At 60.4% G+C, this 25,474-nt stretch overlaps 5 protein-coding genes across 14 annotated transcripts; 2 read left to right on the plus strand and 3 right to left on the minus strand.

The window, feature by feature from the left end:
* Nucleotides 1–1,180: 1,180 nt before the first annotated feature.
* C19H16orf86 (chromosome 19 C16orf86 homolog) lies at nt 1,181–2,817 on the minus strand. Its single transcript, XM_007198131.1, has 5 exons — nt 2,713–2,817; nt 2,274–2,503; nt 2,117–2,125; nt 1,694–1,911; nt 1,181–1,590 (listed from the first exon to the last, which is right to left on the minus strand). Exons 1-5 carry the CDS (start codon nt 2,815–2,817, stop codon nt 1,181–1,183), a joined length of 972 nt encoding a protein of 323 aa, XP_007198193.1.
* Nucleotides 2,818–3,025: 208 nt separating this feature from the next.
* ENKD1 (enkurin domain containing 1) lies at nt 3,026–8,092 on the plus strand. 7 transcript variants are annotated; one of them, XM_057534283.1, is made up of 9 exons: nt 3,026–3,099; nt 3,325–3,424; nt 3,521–3,715; nt 4,283–4,455; nt 5,462–5,587; nt 5,691–5,854; nt 5,940–6,091; nt 6,182–6,282; nt 6,590–8,092. In XM_057534283.1, the coding sequence occupies exons 2-9, from the start codon at nt 3,340–3,342 to the stop codon at nt 6,716–6,718; spliced, it is 1,125 nt and encodes a 374-aa protein (XP_057390266.1). In that variant the 5' UTR covers nt 3,026–3,099; nt 3,325–3,339; the 3' UTR covers nt 6,719–8,092. The 7 variants fall into 7 exon arrangements, 6 of the variants coding, with proteins under 6 accessions (XP_057390266.1, XP_057390264.1, XP_057390265.1 ...); XR_009006100.1 differs by lacking the exon at nt 3,026–3,099 and having other exon boundaries at nt 3,106–3,424; nt 5,940–6,095; nt 6,590–6,708; XM_057534281.1 differs by lacking the exon at nt 3,026–3,099 and having other exon boundaries at nt 3,106–3,424.
* PARD6A (par-6 family cell polarity regulator alpha) lies at nt 6,873–8,529 on the minus strand. Its single transcript, XM_057534286.1, has 3 exons — nt 8,467–8,529; nt 7,865–8,087; nt 6,873–7,624 (listed from the first exon to the last, which is right to left on the minus strand). The coding sequence occupies exons 1-3, from the start codon at nt 8,527–8,529 to the stop codon at nt 6,873–6,875; spliced, it is 1,038 nt and encodes a 345-aa protein (XP_057390269.1).
* ACD (ACD shelterin complex subunit and telomerase recruitment factor) lies at nt 8,124–14,753 on the plus strand. 4 transcript variants are annotated; one of them, XM_007198124.3, is made up of 13 exons: nt 8,126–9,811; nt 9,894–10,027; nt 10,195–10,288; nt 10,375–10,451; nt 10,562–10,606; nt 10,722–10,756; nt 10,906–11,060; nt 11,139–11,235; nt 11,318–11,404; nt 11,597–11,970; nt 12,086–12,177; nt 12,258–12,372; nt 13,065–14,753. In XM_007198124.3, the coding sequence occupies exons 1-12, from the start codon at nt 9,713–9,715 to the stop codon at nt 12,334–12,336; spliced, it is 1,368 nt and encodes a 455-aa protein (XP_007198186.2). In that variant the 5' UTR covers nt 8,126–9,712; the 3' UTR covers nt 12,337–12,372; nt 13,065–14,753. The 4 variants fall into 4 exon arrangements, with proteins under 4 accessions (XP_007198187.2, XP_028018653.2, XP_007198186.2 ...); XM_028162852.2 differs by having other exon boundaries at nt 8,125–9,811; nt 11,139–11,220; nt 12,258–14,753; XM_028162851.2 differs by having other exon boundaries at nt 12,258–14,753.
* CARMIL2 (capping protein regulator and myosin 1 linker 2) lies at nt 12,445–24,935 on the minus strand. The gene is given in 39 exon segments (XM_057534280.1): nt 12,445–12,580; nt 12,669–12,746; nt 13,296–13,517; nt 13,641–13,712; nt 13,866–13,902; nt 14,806–14,928; nt 15,015–15,378; nt 15,461–15,561; nt 16,425–16,660; nt 17,130–17,196; nt 17,316–17,383; nt 17,386–17,464; nt 17,756–17,843; nt 17,914–18,074; nt 18,241–18,354; nt 18,434–18,562; nt 19,943–20,044; nt 20,125–20,287; nt 20,480–20,652; nt 20,781–20,838; nt 20,920–21,016; nt 21,115–21,196; nt 21,349–21,418; nt 21,605–21,709; nt 21,801–21,877; nt 22,008–22,085; nt 22,200–22,312; nt 22,394–22,480; nt 22,558–22,652; nt 22,775–22,863; nt 22,963–23,038; nt 23,182–23,255; nt 23,370–23,440; nt 23,645–23,736; nt 23,864–23,988; nt 24,092–24,154; nt 24,389–24,439; nt 24,533–24,627; nt 24,883–24,935. Coding segments are annotated over 39 exon segments (4,128 nt in total). The 5' UTR covers nt 24,923–24,935; the 3' UTR covers nt 12,445–12,467.
* Between the last annotated feature and the right edge of the window lie 539 nt (nt 24,936–25,474).

The following is a 25,474-nucleotide window of genomic DNA, read 5'->3' on the forward strand; positions in this document are numbered from 1 at the left end:
GAGGAGCAGGGTGCTAGAGGGGGGCCAACACCATCAGGGGTTCAGGAGTGTGTGTAGCAGAATCATTGGGTGGGTTGGTGGGGCAAGGGCCCACCGGCAGGGAGACTAGTGAGCTCTCACCTGGAGATGACAGTGTCCCAGGCAAGGGTGCTGACTGGGGTGTCCGAGAGATTCTCTGTCTGAGAGGGTAGATTCACCTGCCTTGATGCCTGATTAGCTGGCAGGAGTCAATGAGCAAAGAATAGGATGGGGTCTGGGGTGATATCAGGATTTTGGCTTGAACAATTGTGTAGATGAGAAACAGGAGGAAAAGCAGGTTGGAGGGAGGAGAAATCCATTTAATCTGGAATTCCCTGTGTTTACGATGTCTGAGGGACACGCAAGAGGACCAGGAGGCAACAGGATGGGGGCTTTCCAAAATGGCCAGCACTGGCCCCCTCTTCCCAGAGACCCCTGAGGATGAGACGCCGCAGTCATCCAGTGGCTCAGCCACAGGGGTCCAAAGAGAACATTCACCTCCACCACCACCCCTTGCCTGCCAGAAAAAGGCACCAATTCCTCTGTCACCAGGGGCCACTCTGGGGGCAAAGTCTGGTCCAGCTGTGAGAGCTGCCCCTCTTGGGACAGGCAAATGAACTCTGCCACCTCAGAAGGAAGATTCCAAGTGTTGGTCCCCTCAAGGTCAGATCAATGCAGGCCCCTTCCCTGGGAGACAGGGAGCAAGGCCAAGCACCCGCTTCCCATGATCTGACAGTCCTTTTCCTTTCTCTTCCCCAAGTTCCTCCTTACCACCCGCCTTTCCATCCCCACTGTTATCTTGTCTGACCTTCAGGTTCATCTGAGGAGGTTTTAAATGCACAGAACCAGGCCCCGCCCCTGCAGATTCTGATTCAATTAGGTCTGGGGTAGTGCCCAGGAATCTATATTTCTGTCAAGTTCTTGGGCAATCCAGTTCACTGTACTGGGGAATCCTCCACCCTTCTTCCCAGCCACTCCCTCTTCAGGCATCTTATTTGGGGAATCACAGTCTGAGGAAAGGAAAAACGTTTATTTTTAGCAAACCCAAGGTCCCAAGTAGGGGCAGGGGCAGAATCCCCTCTTCCACCTGAGTGCCTAGGGCCATAGACTGCTGCTCTGGTTCAGGCTTGGGAGAAGGGGAGCCCCCAGTGGGGCAGGACAGTCACTTGTACTGAGGAGAGAATGGGGGTACAAGTGGGGCAGCGCAGACACTTAGCATCTTGTTGATGTCCACCTGAGTTGACTTGTCCATCTCAGCCTTGAGGCAATCGCTGACCCCCAGGCCGGGCAAACCCCCAGGCTCCTTGCCAGCTTCCTCTCCCAGGGGAACCAGAGTGTAGGTGGGGGTCATGAACATATTGGGGCAGGGCAAAGTGAGGCCTGAGCCCAGCTCACCTGCCGTGGGCAGCAAGGCCTGCAGTTGCTCCACACCTGTCTCCTCGGGGACGAGGGCCAGCTCCGACTCAGGCTTCACCTCAGCCTCGGCCTCCCTGTCCCCCTCCCCTGCCTGGTTCAGCTCAGGGTTGCAATAGTTGATGTACTGGTACAGGGGCCGCAGGCGCTGGGCCTTTCCTGCAAGGACCCGGGGCAGGGCAGGGGCTGGAGCGCCAAGCTGTGCCATGTCAGGGGTCCAGCAGGCGGGGGATAAAGGGAAGGCCCGGGGAATGCCACTCACGCTCCAGTCCTAAGGTCTCTGAGGGCGCAGACACTGTGCTGGCCACCACAGGGAGCACTGGGGTTCCCACACTCTTGCGCTTCTTGGCTTTTTTGTGCTGTTTGGCAGACGGTGAGGGCTCACTCTGGCTACTCTCCCGCTCCTCCCTCTGCAGCGGTATCCCCTGTGGCAGCTCAGCTTCAGCCCTAGGATGGGCTTGGTGGCTAGGTCCTGGGAGGCTAGGGAACAAGAAGGCCTGAGGAGCCAGCCTCCAGCCTTGGCTCCTGTGCCCTGTCCTAGGGAATAGCCCTGTCTGCCTACCACCCCAGGCCCAGATTCTTGTCCCTTTCCTGGTCAGTGAGGCCTGGGGCTGGACAGGGGCCAAGAGCTCATGAGTTCAGTCCCTTACAAGGCTTTGAGACTCCCTCTCTGGATGTTCCCTACATCAGAGCTCTTGAGGGACAGAAGAGGGGAGGAGTGATGGTGGTGGCAGGGGATAAGCATGTACACTGCAGGAATGCCCGATTTAGGAATCCTACAGAAGCCACCCCCATTCCACCTCCCCAGCCCTTCAGCTTCTTCCCTCTGAAAGCCCCCTCACTTGACTGGCTTCCTCTTCAGACCATGACTGGTCCTCACAATGGAGGCCATAGGCCTGGGGCCTCTCTCCTCTAGTGCCTGCACCTCTGGCTTGTGCCTCTCTTCCTCCAGCTTGAGTCTTTCCTCCTGGATCTTTGGCTCTGAGACTGGTCCTGTTGGACACTTGTCTTCACCCTGGGTTTGGCAGGCCTCTTGGGCTGGCACCAGGCACTGATCTCCCATAACTGGACACTAGAGGTGACACATAGATAACTGGTCACTATGGCCAGGCAAAGGATACAGGGATCAGCCATTAGATACCAAATATGGATGAAGGGCACCAGCCCATGCCCCTCCCAGCCTGTGGAGCCTGTCCTGGCAGTTAGGGGGTCATTGCACAGAAGCTGGTCTCCTAAAGCTCTGTGGCCAAGTGTTTGAAGGCCAGACAGCCTAATGGTCACCTCAGAATTCTGCGCATGGCCACCAGGCACCTCCGTAAGCTGTGACTGCCCCAAGGCTGTTCCCTCTTGGGCCCCTGGCCGCTTCTCAGCCCCTGCTGAGGCCATGGCTGCGGAGGATCAGCGCATCCTCGACGGTTGCTTGGGGGACGTGGGGGGTGGGAGGTGGAGGGCGGACCCTAGACTGGTAGACCGTGAGCTGACCCCGGAGAAGGGCCGGGTTGCGAAGGGCAACTGGCAGCCGGTCTGGCCCCACCCTCAGCTGGAACTACAAGCCCCAGAAGGCTTTGCGCCAGGGGGCATTGGCCCCTGACCTCAGGGACGGAAACCATTGTTACCTGGCAACAGCAAAGAGGTCGGGTGGCGGCAGTGGGCGGTGAAACTGCTTGGGTGAGTCCCCTGTCCGGGTGAGGAGCTGCCAACGGGGCAGGGAAGTGGGCTGAGAGCGGAGGTGGCGAGCGCAGGCCAGGGTCGGGAGGCGGGGCGAGGGCCGGGAACGCAGGCAGGGCGGCACAGCTAGGGTCAGGGCCCGGGTCCAGGGAGGAGGTACTGGGTTGAGGAAGGGGGTTCGGGCCGGAGATGCATAGCCCGGCAGGCCTCGGTGCACTGTTGCAGAAGGACGACGGCGGCATGTGCGAGGGTCCGTCCCGCATCTCGGGGCCCATCCCCCCAGACCCTACGCTCTGTCCTGACTACTACCGGCGGCCGGCCTCGGGTGAGTTGTGGGGTGCCTCACCCTGGCGAAGCCAGAGCAAGGGTCGGGCCCAGCTCCACCACTGAACTCCGCGCTCCGCCCCGTCTCTTCTCTCAGCCCAAGGGCGCCTTGAGGGAAACGCGCTGAAGTTGGGCCTGCTGACTCCGGACCCCGACCTAGACGCCACCCCTCCCCACGGCCCCCGCATCGGTCCCGGAGCCCGAGAAATCCTGGAGCGTGGCCGGCGCGGCGTGGGTGGCGTGCTGCTGCAGCTCGGGGGTATCTCCCTAGGCCCAGGGGCCTCTCCCAAGAGTAAGTTCTGGACAGGAGGGACGAGGCGAGTCTGAAGTCAAAGCTGAGATCAAAAGCAGCTGCTTCTCCTTCCCTGAGGAAGGCTCAGGCTTTACCTCTCTGAGTGTTAGTTTCCCCAACTATAAAAGTCCTCTCCTCTTCCTTGCAGGAGAGGACTAGATGAGGTATCCCCCAGAAAACCCATAGCTCAGCTTCATGAATTCATGCATCAATGAAAGGTTGTTTGTTGAGTGTCTACTGTGTGCCAGGCCCTATAGGTGCTAGGAAAACAAGGTTGGAGAAGAGCATCATCGAATCAAGATGAGAGACAATAAACAAGTGAAGTGGTGAATATGATATGCAAGATGATTAATGGTATACTTCGCAATAAAAAATGTAGAAAATCATCAGGAATAGAAGAAGATAATTACTGTGTGAGGAAGGGAACAAGGTGACGAGGTGGACTTAGATGGAGATGTCAGGGAGATCTTTCTGTGGGAGGCAGGGTGTGGGCCTGTGTGTTCACTGTTGTGAGTTGGATTGCATGGACTGTATGTAGGGCAGAGCCTGGCAACATCTTTTCCCCAGGGAAGGACCCTAAAGACCATGAGAAGGAGAACCTGAGGCGGATCAGGGAGATCCAGAGGCGCTTCCGTGAGCAGGAGCACAGCCGGGAGCAGGACCAGTCCAGGCCCCTGAAGGCTCTGTGGCGCTCACCCAAGTATGACAAAGTGGAGTCCCATGTCAAGGCCCAGCTGCAGGTACCTGCCTCAGGCAGCCAGAAGTATTGCCCATCTTTTTGGCAATTGTACTCTGATCTGAGTTATGAGCAGGAAGGAAAACCGCAGGGAACTAAGGTAACAGGGGACTAAGAGATAGCTGGTTCTGCTGCAGAGTGGGGCTGGGGGCTTTCTCAGAAGTGATGATGGCTGGGTGATTCTGAGGGGCAAGTAGGAATTAGGCCAGGGGAGGATGGAGGAGAACATTCTATAGAGCTGGAACCTCACGGATAGAAGTCCTAAGACCAGGAGTGTGGGCAGTGGGGATGCTGTTTTCAATTCACTGTGAGGGAAGACGAGCGTGAGGTTAGGCCAAGAAGCCGCCTGTACCCACATCATAAAGGGCCACATAATCCACTTCTTACGTTTATTTCTGAGGACAATGGGAAGGGCAGGGGCAGGGGTATGTATGGTGGTAGGATTCTGTCTTGGGTAGATAGTGGCACCACTCCTCTATCCACAGGTCTGAGATGGAGAGGCAGGATTGAGAGAAAAGACAATAAGGTCATACGTGGATGTGTTGAATCAGAAGCATTTGTGGGACTCGCAGGGAGTGGGAATGTGTCCAGCAAGCAGATGGAGAATCAGGTGTGGATGTCAGGAGTGAGACCCAGGAGTTATTGAGGATCTGGCTGAGGACCATGAGACCAGGGAAATGACCCTGGATTTGGGGGCTTGGAGACCAGTTGTTGGTGACCTTGGTGGGGACAGAGCCAGAAATCTTGGCTAGGAAGGAAAGAAAAAAAGAAATGGTGGCTGAAGCCAGGACTGAGATAGAAGGAGGGGTATTTGTTTTCTTAAAGATGTGAGAAACACACATGTTTAAATGCTGATAAGGAGAAGTGCTGCTTCAAGATGAAGGAGGCCAGGCCCAGAGGACTGGTGATAGAGAAAGATCCTGAAAGGCAGGAGGGCCAGAGGCTTGGTCTTATGCCTTGAGACCCTGACCTCAGCCTGACTGATCCCTCTGCTATGCCTTGGCCTACAGGAGCCCGGCCCTGCCTCTGGGACAGAGCCTGCCCACTTCCTGCGGGCACATTCCCGTTGCGGCCCTGGGTTCCCACCACCCCGTGTCCCCAGTCCCCAGCTAACCCCACCAGGTCCCAATGCTAAGGTGAGAGGATGTGTGAGGGCTGGGAGGTAGGGCAGGGATCCTGGGGAGGTTCAGGGGCACAACACAGTGTTGTCTACTTCATCATGCTTGCCATGTCCTGCAGGGCCCAGGCCCAAGTGTGGACTTCATTACCCACAATGCTCGCACTGCCAAGAGGGCCCCCCGGCGGCATTCTCGCTCGCTGCAAGTCCTGGCACAGGTGCTGGAGCAGCAACGGCAGGCCCAGGAGCACTACAACGCCACACAGAAGGGTCACATGCCCCATTAGTAGGTCCTACTGCCCAACACCCAGGGTAAGGGACGCTTATGGTGGGTGGGAGCCAACATCTGCCCTGGGATCATCAATCCTGAGTCTGTTGCATCGCAGCTTGTTGGAGCGCAGGGATCTGTGGCGGCAGGAGGCTGAGGCCCGTCAGCACAGCCAGCCGGACCCGGCCATGCCCCCTGGCCACACTTGCATGCCTGAGAACCAGCGGCTGGAGACACTGAGCAATCTGCTCCAGAGTGAGTATGTGGCCAAAGGGAGCTGGCTGGGGAACCCACTGGGGACCAGGCACCCCTGCCCAGCACTTACTGTTCCTGGGGCCCCTGTAGGCCAGAGCCAGCTGCTGCGTGAGCTGGTGCTGCTGCCTGCTGGGGCAGATTCACTGAGAGCCCAGAGCCATCGTGCTGAGCTGGACCGGAAGCTGGTGCAGGTAGAGGAGGCCATCAAGATCTTTTCCCGCCCCAAGGTCTTTGTGAAGATGGATGCCTGAGCCCTTTTATGGGGATAGAGTCAGGGGTCTCACTGAGGATTGCTACATGGTTGTAAAGGGCAGGACTGGGCCCCATCACAGAGTGGAGTTCGAAGACAGCAGCAGTGGGATGGGCAGTATCCCCAGAGCACTCTTCCCAGTCACTGGTGGCTGTGGAAGGGCCATCCCAGCCTCTTAACCCCTTTGTCAAAATTAAACCTTTTGTACACAGTGGGGTTTGTTTCCATAAGAGCTTTTCTTACCCTAGAAATGCCAAGCCTGGTGTCCCTCCTGCTGCTTGACTACAGGAAGGTTTCTCTGCTGCCCTTATCACTCCTCTACTCCTGCCTCATGTCCAGGCCAGAAGGCAAGATTGTGGGATCAAGGAGGAGGCTAGGGCTGGGAAATAGAAGGACCATAACTGCATTTGTAGAAAACCTTTAATGTTCCCCAGACTGAGAGGGCCCCATGAGCAAGCTAAAAAACCCCACTGGGGAAGTCCCTGCCATGTCCCAGCTGCCTGGAAGGGCAAGGGGCTGCATCTTTGCCTGTCAGAGGCTGAAGCCACTACCATCTCCTTGAATGCTACTCCCCCAGCCAGAGCTGGCCTGCTCCTGATCATCCAGGGAGGGCAGAGAGCTGCGGGCATCAGGAAGTAGGCGGCTTGGGCGCAGGTCCCAGCATGGAGGCCCCTGAGACAGCCCGTTGGAACAGGGAGGCTCGCGGTTCTCAATGATCAGATCACTGCTGTCATCGTCGCTATCAGGCTCAGCAGGCCCAGGCCCAGCAGAAGGAGGCCCTGTCAGACGCCCAGATGCCCCACGCACCACATTATTGCGCTGATTAGCTGGCTTGACAGTGACAATGAGGTTGTGGCTGTTCGCGACCATCATGTCCGTCACTTGGTCCAAGGTCTTCCCAGCTACCTCAATGCCATTGACCTCGAGGATCTCATCACTGACTGCCAGCAGCCCTGTACTCTCAGCCAGGCCCCCTCGTACCAGGCGGGAGATGAAGATACCTGGAACCCGTTCCAGGCCCTGGGGAGCTACGCGCACACTCATGCCATCTCGGATGTAGAAACCCAGGGGGCGGTCGGAACCATGCTTATGCAGCCGCACCCGTCGGTGAGTCTCAGGCAGTAGGTCCACATCTATGACTGAAGAAACCTGGCGGAAATCTTGTGGCAGGCTGATTAGCAGGGGTGGCCGCGTGCGCAGGGGTGCCACTGGCCGAAGTAGGAGCCCTTTCTTGCGCCGCTGCAGAGAGTTGGAGGCAAAGGCCAGGCCACTGGAATCAGCTTCTGCTGCAGGAGAGGGGGACGCTGAGATCAGAGACCGTGCTTTCCCATTTGGGCCCTTTTCCATCAGGCCAAGGCCTGAGGAAGGGGGCACTATAGCTATTTCCTGCCATTTGGAGGTCAGGCCAAGGGCAGGGACTGCAGAGGGTGAAGCCTGGGCACACTGGGCATGGACTAACCCTTGTAGACTTGCCCTGTCACCCTACCCCACAGAGGCTGCCCACTGTACCCCATCCTCCTCACCCCGCTTCTGCACTAGCAGGCGCAGCGGCGGGGGCCCACTGGCCAGGGCCCGGTGCAGGCTGTCGTCGTTGGTGAGGGGCAGTAGGTTGCCGTGAGCATCCGTATAGCCAAGCAGCACGTCCAGGCCCGGGATCTGGTGTACCGCACGCAGCAACCGAGAGAACTCTTGGAAGCCGCTCACCGAAGCGCGGGGCAGCCCGAAGCGTCGGAACTCGGCATCAAACTGGAGGCCGGGGTGGGGGGGGGGGGCGGGGAGGGGTTAGGGTGGAGTCCGTGCCCTTTCTCACCACAGTTCCGAAGGTGGCAGGGGTGAGAAAGACAGGGGGGCTTCACAACAGCTGCAGCCTTGCACCCAGTACAAGGGACGCTGTCCAAGGTCTTCTCCCCGCCCTCCAGGTACCCAGGTCACAGAGGGACTCTTGAGGCCGGCAGTAGAAGGAAGGAGGATGGATGGGGGAAAGCGAGAAGAAAAGCCGGAGAATGGGACGTGGAGGATGGAGGAGAGCAAAAGGTGGTGGGGACCAAGGAGCCAGGAAGGGGAGAATGAGGGAATTGGAAGCGCCTAGGGCCGAGGCCGGAGCCGGGGCTGGAGGGGCCCTTACTTTGCTCTTCACCTCGACGATGCTGTCGGGACTGCGTGCCGGAGTCCTCTGCGGCCTGGCCATGGCGGGGCCAGGCGGGCCAGGGATGATGCCCCAGGCGGACCGCCGAGGCGCAGGTGCACAGCCCGGCCGGCCCGCGCCGCCCCGCCCCTGGCGGTAGCACTCGCCCCGCCCTCCTGTCCGGACCGTGACGTCAAGGGGGCAGCGACGGGGAATTGAACGCGGAGTCCACGTTTCCTAGGAAACGGAGATAAGGGTGGGAGAATCTTTGCGTCCTCTTACGTCATTACGCTACGGTCCCCGCGTCCCGGGAATCTGGGGGAGGGGCTTGGCCGATCCGAGGGGAGAGAGGGAAGTATTTGTTGAATGCCGTGTACTGTTAAAAAAAATTTATCATGTTAATCTTTTTAAAAATTAATTAATTAATTTTTTTGGGCTGTGTTGGGTCTTCGTTACTGGGCGCGGGTTTTCTCTAGTTGCCGCAAGCGGGGGCTACTCTTTCGTCGCAGTGGGCAGGCTTCCCATTGCGGTGGCTTCTCTTGTTGTGGAGCACGGGCTCTAGACGTGCGGGCTTCAGTGGTTGTGGCACGCGGGCTCAGTAGTTGTGGCTCACGGGCTCTAGAGCGCAGGCTCAGTAGTTGTGGCGCACAGGCTTAGTTGCTCAGCGGCATGTAGGATCCCGGACCAGGGTTCGAACCCGTGTCCCCTGCATTGGCAGGCGGATTCTTAACCACTGCGCCACCAGGGAAGCGTGAATGCTATGTACTGTTATTTCTACTGGCCTAACAAGACTGCGCATCTTGTAGATGAGGAAACTGAGTCACAGCAAATAATTGCTGAACTCCTTGGGGTCACAGGCGTTGAAGTGGCTTTGAGCCACCCACTCGGACCACCCTTGGCTGCAGCCTCAGGCCCCAGATCCCCCCCACTCCATCGGAGCCAGCCCTTGGCCCCTTCCTGCACAGTGCCACAGGAGTCTTGAAGAACGGCGCAAACGCCCGGCCGCTGCTTGGGAGAGATGCTCGGGGAAGAGTAAGCAGGACAGCGTACAGTTGAACCAACACGGGTCTGCAGACAAGTTCCCGAATAGGACGCGCTCGTGCGCACGCGCGGGCACGCTCATGGGCGGGACCTCGACCTCAGGTCCCGCCCAGCCGCCCTACATTTCCTCTTCCGAGGAGGGGCGGGGCCGCGGCGCCCGCGGAAAACGCGGGCCAGAGGTGCTCGGCTGGCTACCGCGGGGGGAATGGCAGGCTTGGGGAGTCTGGTCCTGCGGCCTTGGATTCGAGAGCTGGTTCTAGGGTCAGAGGCACTCTCAAGCCCGCGGGCGGGGCAGCTGCTCAAGGTGAGTCCCCACCCGCTTCTCAGGGCCTGGAGACCAGTGCTGGGCCCCGGGCGGTGGGTTTGACGCAGGTCGTCGCCGTCAGGTACTGCAGGAGGCCGAGGCCCCGGGCCCGTCTCGCGCTCCTGACACGTCTGAAGGGGCCACGCTACTTGTGTCCGACGGGACCCACAGTATCCGATGCTTGGTGACGCGGGAGGCTCTGAACACCTCGGACTGGTGAGAGAGGCTCCGCGGAGCCTGGGAAGATTGGAATCCGGTGGGAGAGCACGAGCCTTGAGCCCGAAGTGGGCGGGTTTCGGGCGGGCGGGTCCCGGGCGGGCGGGTCCCAGGCGGGCGGGGCAGTGTTCAGGCAAGCGCGTTAGTGAGGATCGCGCTCGCTGCAGGGAGGAGAAGGAGTTCGGCTTTCGAGGGGCAGAAGGCCGGCTGCTGCTACTGCAGAACTGCGGGGTCCGCGTCCAAGTCGCCGAGGGAGGCGCGGTGAGTGGTGAGGCTGGCTTGGGTGGGTTACTGGGCCCGACTTCCTGACAACTCCTGAGACCCGGTCCCTGAACTCACTCCTCCAGCCCGCGGAGTTCTATCTCCAGGTGGACCGCTTCAGCCTGCTGCCCACGGAGCAGCCCCGGGAACGGGTGACTGGTTGGTAAGTGGTGCCTCCACCCTCCAGCTGTACTCCCCACCCAAGCCTGGCTGGCGTTGGCGTAGGCCTTGGGCTCCTAGTTATATTGACTGCCTACTACTTCTCTTTCCCAGCAACCAGGACCCGGATGTGCGGAGAAAGCTCTATGACTGCTTGGAGTGAGTTTGGTGTTGGGCTCTTGAGTCAGGTGTGGTTCGGTCAGGGAATGGCAAATCTGTGTTATCAGATAGGCTTCAGGATTTTTCCTCAGGCTTGTTCTCTCTGTTTCTCTAGGGAGCACCTTTCAGAGTCCACCTCCCCCAGTGCAGGTACTTATAGGGGTTGGCCAGTTGCCCTAACTCCCTGTAGAGTGATCTCTCCAGCCATCACCCCCCTGCTTCCTTAATAAGTCCTTCTCCCCCCTACTGCCGTTCCTCTTCTTTGAGCTTCAGCCCATCCCCCGGTCCTCTGTCCCTAGGCCTTTCACTGTCCCAACTTCTGGATGAGGTAGAGGAGGACCAGGAGCATCGGGGGGCGCTAGTGAGCCTGGCTGAGAGCTGTCTGATGCTGGCAGGCCCTTGCACAGCAACCCCCCTCACCCGCTGGGCGGCCTCACGCTGCTGCAGAGCCACGGTCAGTCTGGGGCTTCTCTTGGGACATGTCGGAGTGGGGAGTTGGGCAAGGGCCAAACTGAATGTTCTCATCCTACAGGGAGAAGCTGTGTACTCTGTCCCCAGCCTATGGCTGCACATCTCTGAGAATGACCAGCAAATCCTGAGCTCTCTGGGCCCAGGTCAGAGGGCACAGGGTAAGGAGGACTGGAGAGGTCAAGAGGGGAGTGCCTGCGTGCCCAGTGCCCTCCGTGCTGATAAGCCTCCCCTGACCGCCAGGCCCTGAGCTACCCCCACCACACCCGGCTCTACAGGACCTATCGCTGACTCTCATCTCCTCTCCTCCTTCCTCACCCAGTTCCTCAGGTAAGCTGGTGTTCAGGCCCCATGTTCTTGGTGCTGTCTATCATTTAGATGCCTGGGCTACACAGGATGCTGTGAAAGGGTGCACAGCTGGGTGGGGGGGTGAACACAGTTCCTGCAGGCCTATGTTCACAGGTCATTCAGCTAGTCTGAGCTGAGAGGTCTGTGCGCATGGTGAGTCCGCTTCCTCCTCAGGAACCCCTGCCCTACCCAGCCACGTGCTGTCAGAGGAAAGTGGTGCCAGTATCAGCCTTCTGCCTGCCTTGCCCGTGGCTGCTCCAGACCCAGCGCAGAAGGGCAGCTCCCAGCCCCTGTCAGCCATCTGCTCAGCCCATGGCCCCCTGCCCCCCAGTTCCCCACACCCCAGCCATGTACCCAACTCCCCACCCCTGAGCTGCACCCCAAGTCTGTCACCCCTTGGCCATGTCCCCAGTCTACACCAGGCCCATGTAACCATGACCCAGAGACCTAGTCTGGAGTTCAAGGAGCTAGGGTTACCCCCCAAGACCGGGCAGCACTCTCCAAGGACAAGAACCACCAAGGGAGCCCTGGAGTCCAGCCCTGTCTGGGTGAGCATAGCACCCCTTACAACTGGAGGGTAGAATGGGGCTGGGCTGGGGGTAGCCTTGGATGAGGTTAGGGGCCTTTTTGGTCCCTCTCCAGACACCATAACCCCCCCTTCAGGACCCCCGAAAGAGGCATCGTGACGGTTCTGCCTTCCAATATGAGTACGAGCCACCCTGCCCCTCCCTGTGTGCCCAGGTCCAAGCTGCCAGGTGAGTGCCTGGGGGTGCCCCCAGTCTCTTGGTTACCTGTCCCAGTCTCCACTGGCCTACAACCATGGTTCTCTTCCCAGGCTCCCTCCCCAGCTTGTGGCCTGGGCCTTGCACTTTCTGATGGAGCCACAGCCGGAGGCTGAGCTACCCCAGGTGTGAGGGGTCATGTGAGCACGTGGGAGGATGCGTGCACAGGTCCGTGCCCGGGGGTGGATAAACAAACAGGGCTCCATGCCAGCTTCCTTTAAGTTTTTTAATAAAATAATCTCATGCGGCAGGAAAGGAGAAGGTCAGGGGTTGGGGCCGCTGCCTCTTTGGTCTGTGGCTGGGGATGATGGGCTCCGCTCAGGGCCCGAGGGCTCTGTAGACTGTGGGGGTAGAGGCTCGGCTCCGAGGCCAGATCCTGCACAGGGAGAGGGGAAGAGAGAAAGGGTCAGGACTGTCGACTGAGCAGTCCTGCCGCCCACCCAACTGGCTCCAGCCCCCTTTACCTATGCTTGGAGATGGAGGTGTCTCAAGCTTTGGCCTGCGCTTGAGGACAGGGGAGCGCTGCAGCCGCAGGGGCCGTTCTGAGGGATACAGAAAGACTTGGGGAGGGTTGCTAAGGGCTTGCTGCCTGTCCTCGACCCCCACGCACACTTGCCTTCAGAGCCTCCCCCTTCCCCGGCATCCTCCCACCCCTGGCAGAGGTTGCTCTTGTGGAGGTAGAGCCAGGGCTAGTAGGAAGGGCTTCGCAGACCCTTGCTCCTGGCCTCTGGCTCCCTGATTTCTCAACCCCTCACGCCACTGGTGGCCCCCTCCGAGGACCAGAGCCTCGAAGGGAGCCCACCCTCCCCCATCTCCTCCTGCACTCGAGCACACATGGAGGTGTCTCCCCTCACCAACAGGGGCCTGGAGCTGATCCTCATGCACAGACACTGCTCGTCGCCCCGCCAAGAGAGGCCTCGGCCTCAGCTGGCCATCTGGGGGAGGCCAGGGTATCAGGGTATGGTCCCAACAGCTGCCCCCGCTCCAGCCCTTGCCTCCCACCTTCAGGGTCCCCAGAGGAGCTGAGTTCCCAGCAGGGACTCCTCCAGGCCCTAGCCCAGTATTGGGTGGGGGCTAGGGTACCTGCTTACCTTCATTCCTGGAGCCTAAGCAGGAATCCTCTGGGAGGCCCAGGCTGTCTGGGGAGGGGCTGGCTCTTCGGGGGCTTGGGCTGGGACAAGGGGAGGGGGGGCCTGGACCATCCTGTTGACCCCAACCACGGCCCCTGAGCTCTGCATTCAGCTGCTGCCCTAGTGTCTTCCAGGTGGCAGACTCGGGCCCCTGGCCCCCTGGACCAGGTCTGCATGAAGGGTCTGCAGGGAGAAAGGTGTCAGCCGAGACCTGGGCCAGGCGTCGGAGGTGAACCTGACCAATGGTCTGATCCCCTCCAGCCTGTCCCTGCATGACCCCCAACATACACAGTGGCCCTCACTCACCAGCAGACACAGAGTGGGTGCGGGACTTGATCGAGATGGGAGGGGCCTCTGTGGAACTGTCCATAATGTCACCTGCAAAGGCGGGGCTGGGGGCTTAGGCTTAGTGAGGGGAAGAAAAACATGGCTATTCCCACTCTTCTGCCAGGGAGAGCAAACCCCTTGGGGACTATCTATCTATCTCCTCCTCCCCAAAAATGTACTGCTGTAGCCCAGGGTCCCACTTACCATCTGAGCCAGCCTTCTTGATCTCTCCATCTTTGCTCTGTAGGAAATAGGGAAGTCAAGCTTGATCCTGTCCCACCCTCGTGCTAGCCTTGTCCTTTTATTCATTCTTGTTATAACTGCCACTAAATGCCCACCGTGGGCTGGGCAAGAACATGGCAAACCCAGTCCTGGTCCTCTTGGAGCTCAGTCTGTGATGGTGGACAGTTAACAGACACAAGCATATGCAAGCACAGACACACAGTAATTTCTTAATTCTGTGATTCACTTTCTATACCTTAATGTTTCTAAATTCAAGCTGAGTTTCACTTCATTTGTGTTTCTTATTTTCCTGAAGTTATTAAAGGGATAGCCCGTAGGGTGGTGGTTCTCATTAGGAACTGTGATCAGAGAGTGGCATCAGCAGGGTGGCCATGGAAGAGAGTCAAGGAAGGCCCACAGGGAAATACAGGGATGGATGAAGAGGGACCTGGTGTAGCCCATGGGTGGGGATGAGAGCCTGAAGTGGGGCAGGGAGGAGTTCCAGACAGAGGAACCTGTGTAGAGGCTCTGAGATGAACCGGGGTTGAGAGCAGTGAGGTGAAAGCAGTGACCAGCGCTGAGACCCCACTGGGCCTTGAGGCAGGATTAGGAGTCAGGGCAATGTCTTGAGAGGAAGCCCCTGGAGGATTTGCTATTTCAAATGCAGATGGCAAAACCAGATTTCTGTTAGATCTGCAGAGAAAGGACCATCCGCTTCAAGGAGGAGGTATCAGTGGCCTGGGTCAGGGTAGAAGCCAAGAGAGAAGAAAGGTTGACTCTGATGACTTTTGTGGGGAGGGAAAGAATCGACAGACCTGTCTGTGTGTCATGAGTCTCCTCCTGGTCACATAAATCACCCACATAAAACGAGCTACGTGTCACCTGCCTCCTGACTTCCCACGTGTGTCCCTTCCCAGCTCACTTGCTTCCTCTTGCCTTCGGCACTCCCGCTGCCTCTGCTCACGCCGATCCTCTGCAGCATCACTTGTACTCGCTGTTCAAAGGTTGGGGCCAGCTCTGTGTCTCCCCGCTCCAGGGGCTGCTGCTGGGAACAGAGATACCCGAGTGGGGAGAGAGCCCACGGCCCTCACTGTTCCTGCAGAGCCTTCGCTCCCTGTCACCAGGCCTTACCTTGTCAGGTCTGGCACCCAATGTTGTCTCCTCCTCCTCAGCGGGTAGCAGTATCATGGAGTAGGCCTTGCTTTCCCGAGTGTATCGAGGCCGACTCCTGCGGGTGGGGTCGGGGCTGCTGGTGCCCCCCTCAGCCCCACCAGCTTCCTCACCACGGCCAGGACGGGCTGGTGGCCGAAGCAAGTCCCCAAGTGTGGTTTTTCGAGAGCGGGGAGCTGCCCCAGGGCTGGTCTCTAGATCAGGCCGTGACCCACGTGTTGAACGAGGCTTCTTGAAGGCAAAGAGAGTGCCCAGCTTCTTTCGAAGTGTACGGGGGACAGGGGTGGTACCCCCCTCGGCTGCTGGGTCCTCCTCGGGCGCCCAGCTGTGGGGACAGCCAGCAGTAAGTGGGAAGGCCCATGGAGCATTCTACCCTCTCCCACCCCTTGCAATTGCCCCTTACTCACAGGCGATCCTGATGGATCAGCCTTTTGGAGAAGAATTCCTCCACGCCCTCGTCCACACGGGCACTGAGCCCATTCCCTTCCTGCGGCAGGGCCGGGGGCACCTGAGGAACACCACAGGGTTAAGGCTCTGGGCTGAGTGCAACTGTGACTGCTCTCCACCTTCCTTGTCCAACGGCAGGCTCTGGGCAACACCAGGACTTGGGAGCTGCAGTGACCCTATAGGGCTGCTGACACAAGCTCTCCCACTGCCCAGATGGTGGGCAGAGATGCTGGTTTCACGTACCCCCCCTCGCCTGTAGTTGGCCCTGGACATACCCAGTTCACGCCCATGCTTGTCCCACAGAGTATCCTAAACACCCTGAACCACCTGGTCACCAGCGGGCTAGAGCCCACGCACCCGCTGGGTCACACGTTCCCACTTGCCACCCCCTCTGCTCCAAACAGTTCCCTGCAATACCTTCCACCCCACCCCACCCAGCCTGCTGCCGGCTCAGCGGCGCCTGCTACTGCGTCAGACCCTCTGGGGGGCCTCAAGCCGGCTCCTCCCCGCCTCTGGCCCCGTGCCGACTGCCCGCGCCAGTACCCAGCCCACACATACACCCGCACTGGACGTGCAGTAAACGCAGGACTGTCCCCACAGCCAGGGGCCCAGCATCTTTCATTAACCCCGGGGGGAGGGAGGATAAGACAGACACCCCCTCTCGCACATCTACCGACGCAGCGGCCAACCTGAGGCAGAGTCCTACACCCAAGCGCTCCCTCAACGAAATCCACACACTCTCCACACACTCGTGACCCCGCATGAGCATGGGGTGGGGGCGTTGGCCAGGAAGAAGCCAGAACTCGGCAGTATGACCAGGTGGTCTTGGGCACCCGCCTCCCTGCCGGCCATCACCCGTAAGGTGCGAACGGGCCACTCGCGACCCCCAATTCCACGAGCTCTGGAGTGGGGTAGGGCGCTCACCTGGGGGCCCCCCGGCGGCGGGCGGTGGTGGTGCTGGCGCCTTGGCCGCGGCCGGGCCCGGGTCGGATGGCGCAGGGGCTGCCCGGCGGGTGGCAGGTCCATGCGAGGCAACGGGCCGGCCGGGGGCCCAGGGGCGGCGGGGCTCGGAGAGCCACGAGCGGATGGCCCCGCCTGCGGCTCTGCATCTTCCCCCGGAGCCGCCAGCTCGGGCTCCGGCTCTGGTTCCTCAGCAGCACCTGACGGGAGAGCACCAGAAGAGCACCGAGCGCCAAGCCCAGGAAGGTGGCGGCGGCGGCGCTAGGGCGGCGGGGGACCCGCCCAGGGCGCGGGGAGGGGCCCAGCTACGCTGCCCGCCCCCGCCGCCGCTGTCCGTGGTGCTGAGCGCGGCCCCGAGCGGCGCGCGGCGCCGCCAAGCATGCGCATCCTGGGGGTAGGGAAGCGGGGGGGGGGGGGGGGGGGGGGGGGGGGCGGGGAGGTAACGAGGTGAGAGGAAACTGTGTCGGGGCCCTGGTCTGCTCAGGTCCCACCCTGTGCTAACTGACCACAGCGGACCCCAACTTTGCACGTTGCCCGGGGGTCCTGGCCCAGCCCACTCAAGGGTCAGGGAGTTCCCGGGACAGGGGTGAATGTATGTGTCTAGGTGTCCAGGTCTAATGGAACTTCAGCCCAACCTGAGTAGCCCTCTTCCCCCGGGCCCTGACTTACTGTGAGTGGAGGGGACCAGGTGAAGACAGCGGTTGGATTCAGGCCACTTCTGTGGAGGACTGTCATCCTGATGGGGAAGACACAAACTCAGCCTGGGGTGGTGGGGAGCTGCCTCCCCTCCTTCCACACTCCAGAACAAGATGGGAAGATCTAGGGTTCTAGGCCCAGAGTTCTAGGACCACCTACCTTCTGCTCCTCTTCATTCTCCTTTTCCTTCTCCTCAGGGAAGAAAAGACCTTCCAATTCCCCAGGCCCAGGGGGCTGGGCTCGCCTCCATCTAGTGCCCGTATGACAGGGGGCATTGCCTCTGTTGCCTGTTGAGCCAGACTCTCCACCTGCAATACCAGGCACCCCAAAGATGGACAGGCAGGGCCTCAGCCATAGTCATATCAGTGCAAAGGGAACCCTGAAATACCCCTGGGCTATCTAACCCCAGAAGACATTACAGAACCCCTGCAAGGCAGTGGCCACGTCACTGTGTGTATGTGTTTGTGTGTGTGTGTGTGTGTGTGTGTGTATGTATGTATGTGTGTGTGTATGCATGTGTGTGTATGCATGTCTGTCTGTATGTGTGTGTGTGTATGTGTGTGTGTGTGTGTGTGTGTAAGCACACAGTTCCTGCTCACCAGCCGATCCCGGGCTGCACTCAGACCCGCCACAGCCTGAGCCACAATGCTCTCTGCCAAGGTCCCTGTGACTGACAGGCGCATGTCCCTGACGGCAACAGAGGGCAAGGGTTAGTGTGCTGTCTCTACCCAGCCCAGCCCAGCCCTATCCAGCCTACCTGAGCCTCGTGAAGGCATCTTGCAGCAGGTACTCTGGGAGCAGCTCTGGGAGACCCCTTGAGCCTCCCAGGACCCCCTCTAGCTGCTCCCTCCACCTGGGTCCCTGCAGCATCTGTGGGCAGAGGCTCCTTGTGGTGTCCAGTGTGGTCTGAGTGAAGTCCTGGGCAAAGGTCAGAGCACGGTGAGGGTGTGGCTGGGGCCCAGACCAATTGGCTTGAGGCTCCAACCCTCACAGAACATTGACTCAGGGGATTTCACAGGCAAGCCTATGGATGGGGGTCAAGCCTGAATATGGAGGTGGGGCTGGGGCAAGGGCACTATCTCACCTGAATGTCCCGACGGCAGACCTCGCCCACCTGTCCCAGGAGGCCCTCCAGCTTCTGCCGCAGCTGCCATTGGTGGCTTGGGGAGCTCCCAGCCTCATGTAGAATGGGGAGAATCTGGAGGCCAAGGAGGAAAAGGAGTTGCAAATTGACACCTAAGAGGGGAAGGGTCCTCGTAGTGGGAGGGGGTGCTCACACTGAGAGAGAAGTTGGCATTTTGGATGGCCTCCTCAGCCTGGTGCACAGCAGCTTCACCCTGGGGCCCAGCCCCACAGCCCAGCAACTCCACGTGCTCCTGCACCGACTGACACAGTTCATTCACTTCCTGAAGGGCAAGAGGAATCAGTCTCAGCCTGGTCCCCTCCCCATCCCCTGACTGCCTCCTTCCCAAGGTCTCCAACAGGGTGAGTGAGGTCCTGAAACCGATACCATCAGGACAGCCACTTAGGGACCCTATCTGTTCAAGGAGGGAGAGCAATGTCTCCTTTAGTTCATTGTAGGGACTTTATATATACTTCCTAAGTGTCCAGAATAGGAAGGAAAAGAGCTGTTAGTCATGTCGGTGTTTTAGAAGCTCAGTCTGTTCATCATCCAGCTAGAGGACAGATTGAGGGATGAAGAGAAATGGGAGTGAGGAGCCATGGAGGAAGGACCAGGGGGAGAAAAGGATAGTTGGGGTGGGAGTAAAGAGTGGTGTGTTTGAGAGAGTCGGTCAAGAGGCAGAATCAAGGAGGTCTGTGGGGGCTTCGGTGTGGCCAAGAGAGACATGGACTGAAGCTCTGTCCACAGCACTTGGTGGGTGTGGGCACCAGCGAGATTGGGCTCCAGGGTAGAGAGAAGAGAGAGATGTGGGAGATGATGAGATCACCTGAAGACATAGAATGTGAAGCCCCTGCAGGATGTCTGGGTCATGATGCCTGCGCTCTGGAGCTTGGGAGAGAAGTGGGAATTGGGAATGGACGGATGGGGAACATCTCACCAAGACAAGGTACTGGAGGGAGATGAAGCCAGAAAAAGGGTCACTGGGTTTGGCCACAACAAAGGTCAGTGGAGAGGGAAGGGAAGCCCCGTGAATGGGAAGTCACAGGTGGGGCTACAGTTGGGGGTGGAGAGAAATGACTGAAGATTTTAAAATACCTCCTGTCTTTAACAGGGGAGCCTATTTAAATGCTTTAAGGGAATTCCCTGCAGTCCAGGGGTTAGGACTCCACACTTCCACTGCAGCAGGCCCGGGGTCAATCCCTGGTCCGGGAACTAAGATCCCGCAAGCTGTGCAGAGCAGCCAGAAAATAAAAAAATAAAAATAAAAATAAAAATAAAAGGTTTGTAGGAAATACACACCGTAAAGTATCTGCATAGGTGACAGGGCATATTGCTAGCAACATACTCTTAAATAGCTCAGGACAAAAAAAGTTCTGTGTGCTAGTCTTGTAATTTTTCTGTAAGTTTAAAATTAATTCAAAATTAAAAGAAAGGAAAAAAAATGCTTTAAAAAAGCCACTAAGAGTGTTATTTGGGGGAACTATTTCAAGAGCCTTTGGCTCCTCTGCAGATCAAGGAAAGGGACTTGTCCGGGACAGTAGGATTCAGGCACCATGGCCCCAGGAAAGTCAGAGCCTCAGACTTACGGAGGCTCTCAGCTGCCACAGCTCTCCCCATCCCCTACCTTCTGTGTGTGCTCAACGTCGAGGGAGGGGATTCTGACCTGTTCGGAGGGGTCTGACCCCAGACCTAGTGGCTTCGAGCGGGAGGTGCAGTCAGTAGAAGCATGGTCTGCGCGGTTGTTCCGCAGGAGACAGGCTTGGATCTGGGCACAAGAGATACTGAGAAGTGGTGGGGGGTGGGGCCAAGGCACAGAGGAGGGCGGGGAACAGAGGGAACCCCCACCTGGTACACGGCACGTGCTGTCAGTTCAGGGCGGCTGCGCTGCGCCTGGGCCACATCGTTCAGTGGCAGAGGCATGGCCTTCAGGCTGCGGTTCTGCTCCAGGGCCTGTGCCACGTCCAGCAGGCCCACAGCAGACGTGTGGTTCCGGTCCCAGACCACAGACCTGGGCCGGGCCAGGGTTCAGTCGGGGGCGGAGCTCTGCAAGGCCCCACCCAACCCCGCTTGCCTTTCCATTCGCCTGGAGCACCCCTGCGCTCCACTTGCTCCGCTTCGTTCAGCCCTGCCCCTTAGCCCAGTAAGCCCCTCCATACACGCCCTCCTCCCCCATTGGTCCCACCCCTCTGACCCCGCCCACCGGAGCCTCGTGTTGACCCGAAGCGCCTTGGCCAGCATCTTGGCGCCGGTGTCCCCCATGGCGTTGCCGCTGATATCCAGGGCTGTCAGGTTAGGATTGGCGCCCAGGGCCCGGAGCAGGACGCTGGCGCCCAGTTTCAGTCGCGACTCAGCCACGGACAGGGACTGCAGGGGCTGGGGTTAAGAGAAAGCCATTTGTGGTTGGAGTCAGGGGTCAGCAAGCAAGGCAGGTCAGGGAGCAGGAGTAGGAGGGGTCACAGGGGTCCATTGCCTGAGGATCCCGCATGGTTCCGCGAACTCACACAGTCGTCATCCTGCATGAGCTGAACAATCCGGTGCAGAACGTCGTCTAGGGTCTCCCTGTGGGCAGGGGCAGCGGTTGGCGGGAGACCCGGGTGATGGGGTGCTGTTGGGAGGCCCAGGAGTGAGATGGGGGCTCACTTGCACCGGACGTTGAAGTTCCTTCCAAGCGCCACGTGTCGCAGGGACCGACTCCTCCCGATGGCCAGCACCAGAGTCACCATGTCTGAGCCGAAGCCTGGGGGTGGCTCAGGTCAGGCACAAGGCGAGGCTGCGGGAGTGGGAGGGGTGGGAATTTGGTGGATGGTGGGAGGATGGGTTTCTGGGCGGCCTCACCATTATCCGCCAGATCCAGGGAGCTCACTGCGCCAGCGTCGCACACTAAGTCTTGAATCACCTGAGCGCCGGCGGAGCGCAGCTGAAGGTGGAAGGTGGAACGCGCTCAGGCCAACAGGCCACAGGTGGGGAGGATCAGGCCAGCAACGGCCCAGCGCTTCCGCCTCGCAGCCCCAGCCCCACAGCCGACGTGTGGGTCCACTGCCCGCTCTCGTCTCCGGGCCGGGCGCTCACCTCACAAGCGCTGAGGTCCAGGTGCAGGTCGTCCATGTGCGTGTTGAGCGCAAGGCCTTCCAAAAGCGCCCTGGGAGGGAATGTCACAGGGGGTGGCGGGAGCTGGGAACAGGGGCCCTAGAGCGCGAATAGCAAGAAGGAAGGGCCAGGATGCCAGGAGGGTCATGGGTGCGATACGAGCGGGATGAGGTGCTGGAGGCCAGGCCTGGGTGGTGGCCGCACAGACGGGGGCCTGGCCGTGGGCAGGGACACTGACCTGAGCGCGTCCGGCGGCAGCTTGCAGCCCGCCAGGCACAGGTGCCGAAGCGTCGCGGCGCGGCTGAGGAAGAGCTGCAGCGCGTCAGGCGCAGCCCTGGACTTCCTGGGGCGGGGGAGCGGGAGCAGTGGGCTTCCTGGCGCGGGGAGGCGGCTCCCGGAAGAGTCCCACCCCCGCCCCGCCCCGCCCCCCTTACGTGCGGGAGAACACGTTCCTCGAAGCGTCGAGGTGGGTGAGGCTGGCGCAGCAGCCGCGGGACAGCGAGGCGAAGAGCTGTGGGAGGAGCGTGTGGGCTACACTGGCCGGCGGACTGAGCCCCTTCCCGCCCTGCCCTCCAGTCGACCCTTGGGCCTTAGGCCCGGCCAGCCCGACAAATCATCCCCCCCACTGACCACCCCCTCACAGTGTCCAGGGCGGTGTCAGTGCCTGCGAGATTCAGGAACGTCAGAACATTAGGACGGCTCAGGAAACTATAGAGGCCCTGGTGGGAGGATGGAGATGGGAGGGAGTGAGTCAGGGATCACCCCACCAAAAGCTTCCTGACACTCCACTGCCGGCGGCGCCCCCAATCACCGCCCTAAGGATGGCCACTCACCCCATTGTCCTCCGAGGGCCCCAGTGCCCCGGGATTCCCGGAAAGGTCCAAGTGGGTTAGGGCAGAGTCAAAGGCTGCATTGGAAGCCAGCGCCCGGCCCAGAGCCCTCATTCCTGGTGGTGGAGGAGGGGGCTCACAATCAGGCTGCCCCACCTCCCAGCTCCACCTCCCCCAGCCATCCTCAGCCCGCCTACCTCGCGGCGTCAACCCAGTCTGCGCGAGGGTGAGTCTCCTCAGGGCTCCAGGATGATGCTCTAGGTGTCTGCTGAGTGCAGCCACGCCTGGGGGACGGGGGCAGCCATGTGGGTCTCACCTCCTCCAGCGCCAGCCCCCGGGGGTTCCCCAGGCTCAGCCGTACCTCGGTCATCCAGCACATTCCCCGCCAGGCTGAGCTCCCGCAACCCGGAACTCGTGTGCCCTGCCAGGGCCTGGGCCAGTCGCCGGACAAAGTCTCTGGGGACCAGACCCCAGGTGTGAGGCTCTGACCCTGGATTCCCAACTCCTCCCCAGGCCACTAGTCTCTCCATCCCAAGCCCCCAGACTCCCCTCCCCAATCCCTACCCTGTCCCCCCTACCCCCTCAGGCCACAGGTCTCCAGCACCAGCTCCTCCAGGTGGGATGACTGACTCATCATGTGCAGAATCTGTTCCAAGACCTCAAGGCTCTGAGAACCAGAAGGTGGGGGGCGCTCAGTGGGCTGCACCCTGGCCCCCCGGCCACGCCGCCCCCCCCCCACCCCCCGCCACCACCCCTATGCTCTCACCAGCTTCATGTCCACGCAGGAGAGGCACCGGAACCACAGGTTGTAAGACAGGGCGGCCACACTCAAGGCCAGGTCCCTGGATGGAAGAAAGGGCAGGGGCAGAGCTCAGGGCCCTCCAGCCAGATACTAGGCCTAGCATCCCCCTCCATGGAGAGGCTAAGGCCCAGGAATGTGGGTCATGGGATCTTCCTCTCTTCACAGACCTTGCAGGCCACTCACCGACTTCCCAGATGGCTGAAGTCGCCTAGGCTGAAATGGCGGCAGCCCTGACGATGGTAGATGGTGTCCACATCCTGGGTGGGAAGAAAGTACCTCCAACTTACTTGGGACACAAGGCGTAGGGAGGGATTCAAAGCACATGGGGGATCAGATGTCTCCAGAGCCCCCAGAGAGGGCCCTACTCTCACCCACTGAATCTCCTCTCGGAAAGGGAAGCCATTGTAGTCACACAGAGCCTCATATGTCTCCGAAAAGCCACCTGTGTTGGTGCCAGGGGTGTGATGGGGCAGGGGTGGGGGAAAGAGAGAGACAAAAGGTCAGAGATGGAGGAAGATCGGCCCGAAGCTGGGTAGTGGCTGTGCCTTGAGTGGCTCTGTTCAGTTTGTGAGACCTCCAAATCCAGGGGTCAGGATGCAGGAGGAGGTAGGCTGGAAGCCCTGTGCGGCCCCACCTTGGCCCTTACCACAGGGGCTGCTGGGCGAGGTGGCCTCTGAGGGGCTGCTTCTCTCCAGCCGAGCCAGCATGGAGGGGGGCGTGGGCCTCCGGAATAGCTTCCTGAGGAGGGACATGGAGAAGGGGCAAGGGACTTCTAGGCCCTGGGAGTGAGGTCACCCACTGTGCCATCCAGAGCACCCCTCGCTGCCCTCCTTCACCCCCAGCCCCCTCAGTTGCTGGGCCTCACCCAAGGGTTGAGCAAGGGAAGACCTTCCTGATGGCAGCAGCGATGTGCTGGGCCAGCTGTTCCAGGGCAGCCACGCCAGGAAATTCCAGGACCAGTTCAGGCAGGGACTCCAGCTCAAAGGTGACCTAGGGTGGGTGGGTGGGGCAGGGGCTGGGCTCCAAGTGTGGGGCAGGTTGGGGGGAGGGGAAGACCAGACTGCAGGCCCTGGTGGGGCACTAGGGGTCTCACCTGAGGGGGTGTCTCCTGCAGCGCCATGGCCTGGACCTCCAGGTAGCTGAATGTGCAGTCCACCTGCGGAGCGCCTGGGTCAGCCTGGACCAAGGCCCAAGCCCCACCCTCTTGGGAGCCCAGTCCTTTGTGCAGCCTGGATCTCAGAGCTGGACCTGACTACACTCCAGTCCTGCCTGCTGCCGGGAGCCCAGTGCTGTTGGAAGGGCAGAGCCCGCAAGGACACCACCACAGATGCAGCCCTCATCAGGGAAGTTGCTCGAGGGCAAGGGGTGGCAGCTGGGCCCTGGGACTCACCCTCAGGGGAAGGCAGGTGTGGAGCAGGTAGGCTCTCCATCGGAGCAGTGCCTGAGGGGAGAGAGTGTCTGACACCCTGGGCAGGGCAAGAGCCTCTTTCTGCCGGGGCCCCAGTGGCCCTCCCAGCCTCTGCCCCCGCCATACCAGGACATGACCTTGCTCAGCACCCTCCCGCTCTGGCAGCCAGGTTTTCAGCAGCAGCTCTGCCTCCTTGGGCCACAGGAACCTGGTGATCTCGCCTGTGGAAGGGCAGCCTGCTGGGCAACTGGTCCTCCCATGGAGGTCAATTCATGGTCATGGTCTGTACCGGGCTAGGGGGCCTGGGCTCATCTGTGGGCCAGCGAGGAAGGAGTGGAGTGGATTTGGGCCGCCAAGCCCTCCCGAGGAGCAGAGGGAACCGCTTGCCCGGTGCCACGAGGCGCTGGGTGGGCCTCTGCTTTCTGGGGCTGCTCTGCTTCCTCCCAGCCAAGAAGGCGACAAGGGCCAGCGCTTACCTCGCAGCTCGCAGGATATGCCGTCGGGGGTCTGGGCCATGCGGCCGGCCCGGCGGCCGGGTGGCCCAAGGAGCTCCGAAGAGAAATGGTAGCGGCGGGCGAGCACAGGAAGCCTGGGGCCTCGGCGCGCGCTGCAGCCACCTGCTCCTCCTGCAGCGGAAGGTAAGCGCCGCTTCCTGCCAGGCCGCCCCCGGCCCGGCTCCTCCCTGCCCGGCCTCCGCGGGCTGGGAGAAGTCGCGCGGGTACGATGGTGTAGGAGGGGGGCAGATCCCAGCTGCCCGCCCGCGCCGTCGCTCAGGAGCTACTCCGTTAGGGCAGACCTGGGGAGGGAAGGGAGAGGTGTGGCCGGGAGGGTCTCGCGTATTGCGTGCCTCTTTCGGTTCCTACCCCACTACTTCCACCCCGCGCCATGTCCCCGCCGCGAGCACCAGGGGGCGCTGCCTGCTCGGGGATCTCTGCGGCCCGCCTCGGTCCGTCCCCTCCAAAGCCCAGCGGGGAAGGTGGACAGCACGCAGGACGCAAGGGGCGTCTGTTCAGAAAGGAGCATCGGATCCCTCCTAAACCTGGAGAACCCTATCTGTTGCTTCTAACC

This window comes from Balaenoptera acutorostrata, chromosome 19 (assembly GCF_949987535.1).
Source record: "Balaenoptera acutorostrata chromosome 19, mBalAcu1.1, whole genome shotgun sequence".
Lineage (NCBI taxonomy): Eukaryota > Metazoa > Chordata > Mammalia > Artiodactyla > Balaenopteridae > Balaenoptera > Balaenoptera acutorostrata.

What these genes read in the sequence shown, in the direction of transcription:
- C19H16orf86 (XM_007198131.1), bottom strand. Translation starts at nt 2,817, where the DNA reads ATGGCCTCAGCAGGGGCTGAGAAGCGGCCAGGGGCCCAAGAGGGAACA. An exon ending in GCCATGCGCAGAATTCTGAG is followed by an intron (nt 2,504 to 2,712) that starts GTGACCATTAGG and finishes TGTCACCTCTAG; the next exon opens with TGTCCAGTTATGGGAGATCA. An exon ending in AGAGACCTTAGGACTGGAGC is followed by an intron (nt 1,591 to 1,693) that starts GTGAGTGGCATT and finishes GGGTCCTTGCAG; the next exon opens with GAAAGGCCCAGCGCCTGCGG.
- ENKD1 (XM_057534281.1), top strand. Translation starts at nt 3,289, where the DNA reads ATGCATAGCCCGGCAGGCCTCGGTGCACTGTTGCAGAAGGACGACGGC. An exon ending in CTACCGGCGGCCGGCCTCGG is followed by an intron (nt 3,425 to 3,520) that starts GTGAGTTGTGGG and finishes CTCTTCTCTCAG; the next exon opens with CCCAAGGGCGCCTTGAGGGA. An exon ending in CACCAGGTCCCAATGCTAAG is followed by an intron (nt 5,588 to 5,690) that starts GTGAGAGGATGT and finishes CATGTCCTGCAG; the next exon opens with GGCCCAGGCCCAAGTGTGGA.
- PARD6A (XM_057534286.1), bottom strand. Translation starts at nt 8,529, where the DNA reads ATGGCCAGGCCGCAGAGGACTCCGGCACGCAGTCCCGACAGCATCGTC. An exon ending in TCGTCGAGGTGAAGAGCAAA is followed by an intron (nt 8,088 to 8,466) that starts GTAAGGGCCCCT and finishes CCCGGCCTCCAG; the next exon opens with TTTGATGCCGAGTTCCGACG. An exon ending in CCTGCTAGTGCAGAAGCGGG is followed by an intron (nt 7,625 to 7,864) that starts GTGAGGAGGATG and finishes CTCCTGCAGCAG; the next exon opens with AAGCTGATTCCAGTGGCCTG.
- ACD (XM_028162851.2), top strand. Translation starts at nt 9,713, where the DNA reads ATGGCAGGCTTGGGGAGTCTGGTCCTGCGGCCTTGGATTCGAGAGCTG. An exon ending in GGGCGGGGCAGCTGCTCAAG is followed by an intron (nt 9,812 to 9,893) that starts GTGAGTCCCCAC and finishes CGTCGCCGTCAG; the next exon opens with GTACTGCAGGAGGCCGAGGC. An exon ending in GCTCTGAACACCTCGGACTG is followed by an intron (nt 10,028 to 10,194) that starts GTGAGAGAGGCT and finishes CGCTCGCTGCAG; the next exon opens with GGAGGAGAAGGAGTTCGGCT.